Source organism: Brachyhypopomus gauderio, chromosome 2, assembly GCF_052324685.1.
Source record: "Brachyhypopomus gauderio isolate BG-103 chromosome 2, BGAUD_0.2, whole genome shotgun sequence".
Classification (NCBI taxonomy): domain Eukaryota; kingdom Metazoa; phylum Chordata; class Actinopteri; order Gymnotiformes; family Hypopomidae; genus Brachyhypopomus; species Brachyhypopomus gauderio.
The window spans coordinates 21,478,939-21,489,136 of NC_135212.1; the positions used below are offsets into that span (position 1 = coordinate 21,478,939).

The window sequence follows — 10,198 nt, forward strand, 5'->3', positions numbered from 1 at the left end:
CCCTACGGTCCATGTAACTTCTTTATTTACAATTATAAACAGCTTCTGCACATCCCGCATGGGTCTGGCCAAAAGGAATATACAAATATTAACAGGAATGAACACAAGAAATGATATGTGTAAAATGCATCAGCCTGTAACTGTATTACAGCTAAAAAAATCTATTCATATATCACCTTTCAACAATCTTGAAATGTTAGATGCCTAAATTTCCATTGTAAATAATCTTTCAGTATTGTGTGTCTTCAGCAAAAGGACAGGGGGGCAAGTGGAACAGTAGCGCCAGCGTCAGAGAGCCGCCGTCTTGCCCAACCTCTGCTCACACTCGAGAGCAGGATTGTTCAGCATTTCTTTTCATAGCTAGGGCCACATAGATGCTTGTGTATATTTATCATTTTTTTTTACAAAATAATAAAAACAGTAATGAAAAACAGCAAATGAAAGCATTGTAGCTTGAGCTAATGCTCATGAGAATCTACTGAGGTGTGTCACATATATATCTGCTGCAGTCAATGTACATTTCATAACCCTCATATTTCAGGACTGAAGTGCTCATGTGCGCATCATGTGTGTATGTGTGTGTGTCGTCTCAAGGACGATGACACTGTACCATTTCTAATAGTACCATAAAGAGTTTATAAAAAAGAATGTAAAAAACATTTAGAATAACAATCGATAATATTGAAACCATATGTTTGAGGCAGAACACCGCCATATTATAAACAACTCTACATAATTATGTTTTGATCTTAGTAATATGTAGTGTCACTTTAACTAGTCCGTATCCAAAGGACTTTGGGCTGTATACAGATGGTTATTCAAGGAAAACAACCAAACAAAGTCTCACACATGTTCACATATTGAAAGCAGTGCACCTTATTAAAGGAAACTAGTGTTTCACTAAGCTGTATCATAGGATGCCAAAATGCAAACGGATAATATGTCCAATATGTGTGTGTGTGTGTGTGTGTGTGTGTGTGTGTGTGTGTGTGTGTGTGTCTGTGTGTGTGTCTGTGTATGTTAGAATTCTCAAATGTCTGTATCAGCTTTTGGACATGGATATATCTATCATCAGTTCCAGTCTACAGTTGTATTATTGGTGTACTGGTGTCTCCTTACCAATGAATAATACAGTTTACAGTTTTTAAAAAAGAAAAAAAGGTTGTTTTGTTGGTCTCCATAATATTCCATGGCTCATTCTTTGCTAAAGCACTTCTCTCACTTCTTAGTTCAAAAATAAAACAGAATAAACAAAGTTCTTCAGTGTTTCTCCCCCTAACTGAATTACATTAGTAGTACAGTATTTCATTAATGTTTTACTCACCATGTAAACAGTCTGATAATGCACGAGTTACCATTTGGTCCAGTTCTGTAACTCACCAATTCAAAAGACAGTACGTTTCACAGATAACATGACCGTGGTCTCCAGGACCATAACCACAGACGGCCCACTCAGAGACCCAAAACACCCCACAGGACTGGAGACAAGTCAGTTATAACAAATACATGTCTTAAAATATACCATTATAATACAAATATTCAGAGTAATAGAATCATAGCTTATGTACAAGAAGGTGACTTTGTTTTGCAACAATGTACAAGTGCTCTTGGAATACTGTGAGAGGAATGTAGGTAAGCTCTTCCGTTTCATTGGAAGAAGCAGGGTTGCTTCTGTGTGCTTATCTAAGGGCCTCTCTATGCACTAACGCTGGAGAGCCTTGTGATTGTTCTACTGCCGCTGGTCCCAAAACATCTTCAATCATCCAATCATCGAAGGGGAATGCTACTATGACCTGAGCTCTAGGTGATATTGCTCCTAATCTACAGTGACCTCAGTACTAAGTATTACCTGAGTGGAGCTAAGGGCTGGAATGTGGTCTGGGGTATCAGGGTCGCATGTTCTCGGTGGTGGTGGTGGAAGGGCCAGGGTTAGGGGGTCAGACGAGGTAAAGGATGACAATGTGTTCCCAGGTAGTACACGGTGGATGGGGAGAGAACTGGTCACAAAGCATGGTTGTACCATAGAGTGCTTGGAAATGCCTCAGTGTCTACATGGCCCTTCTGGGAGCCAAAGGTGGCTTTGGTAACAGCAAATCCTCAGGATTATGTGAGTACAGTTCTCTTTCTTTGGCAGGGTGTGACCTGTCTCAGACTTTGTGTCTCTGCCTCAGCGGAGTGGAGGGAGAGAGGGAGGGGAGAGACCAGAGCCATCACAGACTGGGCAGACCAAACGTCCTTCTGCACTCCATGACACCAGCGCTGGGTGGCCGGTCACAGTTGTGAGTCAGCTTGACCTGGCTTGGCGTCAGGCGGTCATACGCCATTTTGTACTCGCGGTCGAAAGCATCTTTGAAGTAACAACAAAGGATGGTTAAGAACATCACCCTCTCACATCTCACAGAAGAATGAACCATATACAACAACGCACACTCACCAGTGTTGATACTGTTCTTGCCCAAAGCCACCAGTGACAGGAAAAGGATATCTCTGTACAGGCTCCTACATGTAAACACCAAATGACACAGCATTTAGGAAGGGCTTAAAAAAAATCTCAAGTGTGGTAGCTAAAACAGGACAATAGTATCAATGGGTAATTATACTGAATTTCTCTGTAATTGATTAATAATGAATTCATTATTAATGAATTAAGTTAATTAATAATGAATTAATAAGGACTTAATAATTATTATTAATTACATATAATAATATGTAATTTTACAGTTAAGAGTAGATTTTACAGTTAGAGAAGCTTTTTCCATAGTACAGTATTAAACAGACTGCCAAAAATAAAACTTTGCTTTGCTTCATATTTAATAACAGTATCTATAAAGTGTGTATCCAATAGCTGAGCAACGTTCAATTACATTCAGCCCATTGCCCTTTTCATGAGTTATTTTTCATGTCACCTCTTTAATTAAACCATAGATAATAAAATGACTGAATAAAAAAAATCTCTGCTTCTAGGAACACATAAAATGCACATTCACAAACAAACGAACACCGTGTTTATTTGGGACCTGATTATAAAACCACAAATGTCAGGATGGTAAACATCAGTTGTTCAGCATCAGTCTGGCTGTGCCTGCAGTACCGTCCTTCACCAGCAGGAGGTTCTTACCGTTGCCTGACGAATCCCAGCCTGGTGCCCAGGAGCTGGAGGATCTGGCTCATGGGTTGGTAGATGTCGTTCTTCTGAATGCTCCTCACTACGCCCTGCAGGAGCTCCACGCTCACGGGCTGCTCCTCCTCCAGCAGTGGGGTGCACACGGCCGTGTTCACACCTGCACAAACACACACACAGAGGAGCGAGAAGAGTGAGACCACAGATAAACATATGCACCCAGGACTAGGAAGAGTGAGACCACACACACACACACACACACACACACACACACACACACACACACACACACACACACACACACAAAAGGCAGCCTGCATTTGCAGTGATTTATATAAGAGAGGCAGACTTACAATGTGCTTTCCACAGCATGTAGCTGGGCAGGATGGGGTCCTGGTGGAGCTTGGGGTTGTCCCACAGAATCTGGACCAGCACATTCTTACTGTCCTCTGACGCAGTGCATTGTGGAGCCTGTGGCACAGATCACACATCTGCGTTAACACAGCCCTGAGAGGTTGGTGAGCTTCACTGGTGGGCAAAATTCCATGTCAACCCGAACATTCCATCGTGGGTGGTGTGGGTGGAGGTGGTGTGACCTGAAGAACCATGCCCACCTGCTCGTCCAGGCTACAGTGCTTGGAGCTGAGGATGAGTCCAGGCAGGCTGCTGGGGAGGTCCAGTCTGCGGAAGAACCACACCAGGTTCCAGAAGACGATGGGGTGGTGGTCCACGATGGCAGCGGAGGAGAGGGCCTGCTCACCCTCATTCTCCAGCAGGCTCTCCAGCTCCTTCCACAGCACCAGAGGGCTCAGGTAGTGCACGGTCACCTGTTCCTGCAGCGGGGGGGAGACAAGGTGCCCGGCCATCAGACTGCGACCCGCCACTGTGCACCCGCCACAGAGCCGCGCACACATAACGTCTAGTGATACGTGTGCAGAAGATTGGTATGTTCATGCAGACTAAATATAATTATATTATTACTTTTTCTTCTCCTTAATATACTCATGATAATGTATCATCCCTGACCACTGGATTCATTATAGCTTCAGGCCAGGGACTAATGGAAATGTAATGAATATGAATAAAACATAAAATAAATGAAAAAAGAAAAGCAAAAGCAAGTGAATGTGTGAATAGCCTCAGGGTGCTGGGGCTGTGGGCAGTGAGGTCCATGGTTCTTACGGAGCTCCTGCTGAGGGTGTCAGTCTGGCTGTCTGCAGGATCTCTGCTGGTGGACATCTCCCCCTGGAGCTCCAGCGCTTCCGTTATCTGTGCCTGAGATCTTGGCACGTCTTGACTCGGAGGTCTAAACACAGGGAAAGAGAAGTAGAGAAGAGAAGTGTGAAAGATTGCCTGAGAGCTCCAGAGGGTGATCTCCATCAGCGTTCTCGGCAGGAGGTGCGGACACCGGCTCCTCACCTGGCCCGGCCTGTCTTGTCGCTGATGTGAACGTCGAGCTGCGGCAGGAACGGCGAGCCACAGAAGGGGCAGGTGCTGTTCAGGTTGGAGTCGTCAGCGGTCCAGCCGGCCATGATCTCCTCATCGTAGACCAGGCTCTCGCAGGTGTTACAGCGTGAGCAGCTGCACATGCGCACCTGCACACACACACACACACACACACACACACACACACACACACACACACACACACACACAATCAGCCAAAACCAACACGCTGAGGTCAACATGCAGTACATCACAGGAGCCAGGCCACATTCCAGAGTCTCAATCCCACAGAGCAGACGGAGCAACATCTCTGGTTTGGTCAGACATTGCTAACGGCCATTTCTGTTGTTTACATATTGTTGGCACATGGTGACAATTGCCTGTGTAAGCCATTCACCTGTAAATGTGTGGTGTCAGTGTTCTATGAATAACTACATGGTTGGATTGAACATGTCTTGTGTGTTGGAGTCTGCTGAGACACACTCACCTCAATGGCATAATTCTGATGAGCCTGAGCATCGAGACTCTGGTCAGGGGTTTGTGGGGATTTCACCACTGCCAAGGATGAGCCTACACACACACAAACACACACACACTTAAGTCAGTGAAACAAAAACCACCTCAGTCATTTGATAAGACATCCCTCATCCCTTCTTTGTCTCAGAACGCTCTCCAAAATCAGGCCACACACTCGGACGGCGGCCAGTGCCATGACTGGCATTATGAATGCTAATTGTGCTGGCGCTGGGTATAAGAGGCCTCCTCTGCCTTGGACTACTAATGAAGAGACAGGCTCTGCAGGGGCCCGGCCCATGAGAGCATCACCCAGGAGGGATTATTAGGGCGCACTTCAACCCATGCCTCACTGGCTGATTGAAGAGCCCCAATCAGATTGCACCCTCAGCAGACACACTCCTATCCCTGTGTGATGGCCTACTTCTGCAGACTCTTTTGCGGAAACAAATCAGCCATTTCACACACACACGGACACACATGCACACACACACATGCACGTATTCATGCATGCACACGCACATACAAACACACACAGACACACACACACACACACACACACACACACACACACACACACACACACACACACACACACACATACACACACACACACAAAAACCCCAGATTTTTCCCCCAAACATGTTGCTCATGACCAGTGAAGAGGCTCTTCATAAATTTATGTAATTTTATGCAAAGCGCATGCAAGGTCAGGATAAGGACTTTTTATGTATATTTGATCAATTTCAATTCAGCCCATGCCTCCTTACAGCCTGCCTGCAGTGTCAACGTGCTGGTCAGAGAAAAGGTTTTGCTATTAATATTTCTGGATGATTTTTCAAACTGAACCCTGTCATGCTCCTGCAGAAATCTTCAAAAAAATTGAAGAGAACTCATTTAGAAATAAGAAATGAGTGTGTGTACAACAGAACAAAGAGGGAAGACAGTCACCCGTGAGGGACGGCTGGCGGCTCAGTCTGGCTGGGCTTGACGGGCTCTCCACGCTGGTCCTGTACGGGCTCCTCCTGACCCGATGGACACCGAGAGCAGCATCGCGCTGGGGAGAGGGTAGATCTTCCGGGTCGGGGCACGGGTCACCCTCAAACAGAGATGAGCAGTCTGGGTCACCTGAACCCAGTGATGACACACTGACCCGGTCAGAGTTCAGGTCCTATGCAGGGGTTGGGGGAGGGAGGAGGGGGAACAGGGTGGTTAGGGATGGAGAGCTTCACAAAAGATCAGGAAAACATAGAGAACAGGGCATTCACCTGCGTGATGGAGGTTTGTGAGGACAACCGCGAATAGAGGCGGCTGGCCTTTTCCGCCATGCCTTTGCCTGCGGACAGGAAGCTGCTTTTGAAGACGTCCAGTGTGGGCGTGAGCAGAGAGTCCATGGAGAAGGAGGAGGCGGAGGGAGTGGGGGAGGAGGGAGAGACCAGGGAGGTGGGCCGTGGCTCCCTGCCCTTGTGAAGGCGCCCGCGTGGGAGTGAGGGTGAGGAGAACAGCCTTCCACGCGCCTGGGGCTCCAGCTGCCTCTGCGTGGTGGGCGAGGTGAGTGAGGCAGACGTGCGCGGTGAGGTCAGCACAGAGGCCCCCTGGAGACCCCGCAGGTCCGTGCTGAGCGAGCGCTGGGCGAGCGGGCTGCTCAGGTGGGCCATGTACTGCTGGATCTCCTCGGCTAGGTCGCGGCGGGCGGAGGGGGTGCCCGTGGTGCCGGACGCCTCCCTCACCGGGCTCTGCGATTCCTTCCGCTCCGCAGCCAGGAGGGAGAGCGGGTCGAAGCCGGCCTCGATGCCGGTCCGTCTGGCCGCCTGGCCCGGAGTTCCGACGCAGCTCGCGTCCCGTTCCTCCTCCTCCTCACTGGTCTCCATGGTAACAGTGCAACAGCCCGCACCGCTCTCCGCCGACGGTTGGAGTGGGCTCCCGGCGTCCGCCGCCTCTTCTCCCGCATCCGCCGCCTCTTCTGGAGCTGCCCTCCCCCGATCGCGAGCTCTGGCGCCGTCGGTGGCCGTCGGCTGGCCCGAGGTCAGGTCTAAAGAGGTGGGTCTGGCAGGCTTCTCTCCAAAAATGTCTAGCGTGTTCGGCCTCTTGGGGGCAGCTCTGGTGAGGACATCTGTGCTGTGTTTCAAGCCTGAGGAGGACGTCAGTCTCAGTTCAGGGGACATGTCCTCCTTCACAGAGGTTCCCGTCTTAGGCACTAAAAATGAGGACAATACGTAAGTGAGCAAGGGTGGAATACAAACACAAAGACACAACACAGGGTCATAAAAAGGTGGTTAGTATATGGTCACTGACACAGACTAGATATGACCTTCAAAAAAAGGATGATCCTTTTGGTGCTATAAAATACTTGCAATACCAAGGCACACCACTTGGTGTCAGCAGGGAAGCACAAAATCCTTCAGTTCACACCTCCACACCACAAGCTTTAGGGGAAAACAACATGATGTGGGACTCACGTGGACTGGATTCTGTCTTCCTGTTCTCCTTCATGTGAGGTGAGCCGTCCTGTTCTTCACCTCCCCCCATCCGCACCTCCTCTTTAGACAGAGAGTCATAGCCCTGATCTGATTGGCCACCTGCAGCAGAACATACACAGTCATTACACAATATGAAACACCAATCTGATAGAAATAAACAAACACACACACACACACACACACACACACACACACACTCACACACACACACACTCACACACACTCTTCTACATGGCACATTACCCTTGTACTCCTGACTATGATCTTAATTACTGACGATAAATTACTGAAGAACCAGCTGTCTAAATGTTGAGGCATATGAGAACCACCTCCAAATACCACTGGAATCAGTTATAACAAACAAGCAAACAATCAAGCGTGCTGGCTGTCCACAGGGAGGGTAGCAGCTCTGATTTACTCCGCACTGACGCAGCTGAACAGGTACTGAAATAGATACAGATGCCTTACAGGCATGGCTTCAAACATCCAACTACTGCAGCATGACACACACACACACACACACACACACACACACACACACACACACACACACACACACACTGACATGAGTGTTGCTTTCCTCACATAAACTCTGGGATTAAACACACTGACAAGTGCAAAACAAGCTCGTGCACACACACACACACACACACACACACACACACACACACACACACACACACACACACACACACACACGTGCACACATGAGTGCACATGCACACACGCATACACACAGGAATAGGAGGAGTGAGACAACACACACACACACACACACACACACACACACACACACACACACACACACACAGAAAGGACATCTCAAACTCAGACAAAAACTGTGGGAGCATTAGGATTATATCAGTGTCCCTCCCTAACTCCAGACATGGTCCAAAATAACTCGCTCATTCCCTTCCTCTACTTGCTAATGCTTGCTATCTTTGTCAGACTCCTGCTAAGTCCCTGCATGCAAGGCGGAGTATGTCTGAGCGTCTCCTGCCAAAGCTCGGCTTCCGTGTCTCTCAGATCTCGGCCTCTCCTGTGGGCACGGCTGCCTCGTGCCTTGGGCTCCTCTAAGGAGTCTCTTTCACATTCACCGAGCTGCGCCCTCCCCCTGCTAATTCTCTCCCTCCGTGTGATGACATCGGCCCGCTCGCATGCTGCAGTGCTCACGGAGCCAGAGGCGTGGGCTTTTCAGGATTAACGAGAGCTAAAAAAAAAAAAAAAAGAAAAAAAAAAACCGAGAGAAGTGCTCTCATGCTCTCACCCTCACTGTGGGAAAAAGCTGCGTTTGAAGCAAAGGAACTTTTCTCGAACAGGGAAACAGAGAGAGGGTATGATAGACGAGAAGACGGGCGGCGGTGTAGGACTGTGGAGTTAATGACCGACAACGAACTGTGTGAGCTGAGGGCAGTGGAAGGGGGAGGGGGGGGGGGGGGGTGACGCAGACCGAGGTCGCTCAGGTCACCTGTGCTGGAGCCATCATCGCTGGAGTCCATTTTGGTGAAGTCGGTGTCAATCGAAGCTCGCTCTGCCGAGTCGTTAGTGCTGTCCAGACTGCCATGGCTGACACTGTCGAGATCACTGGCATCTGTGGAGAACGCAGAACACTGGGTCAGAACAGTGGGTCAGAACACTGGGTCAGAACAGTGGGTCAGCTATACGATGGCCACTGTCCACTCCATAGCACACGTGAGCCGCACACAGATTATTAACGACACATTCCATATAATGGATCGCGGCTAGCTGCAATCAGCTGCTTAGGTCTGACGTCCCAGACATTTGAGCGACATGCTGTATTCTAGCTGGGTGTTCAGCAGATTCAGCAACAGTTTCAGCCCTGCACATATGGGCACTAGTGTGGGAGTGAGATGATCAGGTCACCAGCAGGAACTGGAACGATCCGGGGGCGGTGGCCATACTGGCATGTCTTAACTGGGCCCATTAATCCCTGCCTGGATGTGTGTAGAGGCTGGCGGAGGTGTGAGCCCTTGGGGTCTGTGGGGGTGAAAAGTTCCCGAGAAGCATGATGTCACTCAGCCTTCCCTCTCGTCCCACCCAAACGCAGAGGGACGTTCGTGCCAGTTTTTAGACTTTCTGATACTTTCCAGACTTGATTTTGTCCAAAGTCCCTCACGTCTGACAAGGACACAAGAGTCTTTTTAAAGTCTGAAAGAAAACCTTTAAGGAAACCGGCTTTATGCAAGACAACAGTGGGAACGCACAGCTGGGGAAGTTAAAAAGATTGAGCTTTCACAAGTGTGGCGGAGGGCACTGCTGGAGGCGAGGTGGGCTAGGCTGGGTGGAGTTACATGTTGAGTGGACAAACTGCCCTTTAAGGACACCGGTGCTACCGAACATTTAAAACCATCATTTCGATACAGAATGTTCGAGCATTTAGTGCAGCGGTGCACGTCTGTACTGAGTTTTTGCTCCATCAGTGATCATTCTGAGGGCATTTCTATGGGCTTTAGGGCTTTGAGAGGATTTAGAGATTCTGTGCATAGTGGGAGCTGGTGTTATGTTATGGATGTGTCTGAAGAGCTGTGCTTAAAAGCCCAATCCAGGCCTGATGGCACAACACAAGGCATAATGATCAGTACTTTACTTCAGCAAGTGACACCATCTGTCTGCTGGA

General features: G+C 48.7%; 1 protein-coding gene across 2 annotated transcripts in view; it reads right to left on the reverse strand.

Annotated features, from left to right (window-relative positions):
- Positions 1-3: 3 nt before the first annotated feature.
- The window catches only part of dennd4a (DENN/MADD domain containing 4A), a 28,414-nt gene continuing 18,219 nt past the window's right edge, over positions 4-10,198 (reverse strand). For both annotated transcript variants that reach the window (XM_076991018.1, XM_076991014.1), the window contains 12 exons: positions 9,029-9,151; positions 7,540-7,659; positions 6,349-7,277; positions 6,032-6,251; positions 5,055-5,137; positions 4,541-4,716; positions 4,304-4,427; positions 3,736-3,954; positions 3,475-3,592; positions 3,119-3,281; positions 2,435-2,499; positions 4-2,347 (listed from right to left, as the gene is read on the reverse strand). In XM_076991018.1, the coding sequence (XP_076847133.1) occupies positions 2,211-2,347; positions 2,435-2,499; positions 3,119-3,281; positions 3,475-3,592; positions 3,736-3,954; positions 4,304-4,427; positions 4,541-4,716; positions 5,055-5,137; positions 6,032-6,251; positions 6,349-7,277; positions 7,540-7,659; positions 9,029-9,151 (2,477 nt within the window). In that variant the 3' untranslated portion in view covers positions 4-2,210. The remainder of the gene's footprint in view (positions 2,348-2,434; positions 2,500-3,118; positions 3,282-3,474; positions 3,593-3,735; positions 3,955-4,303; positions 4,428-4,540; positions 4,717-5,054; positions 5,138-6,031; positions 6,252-6,348; positions 7,278-7,539; positions 7,660-9,028; positions 9,152-10,198) is intronic.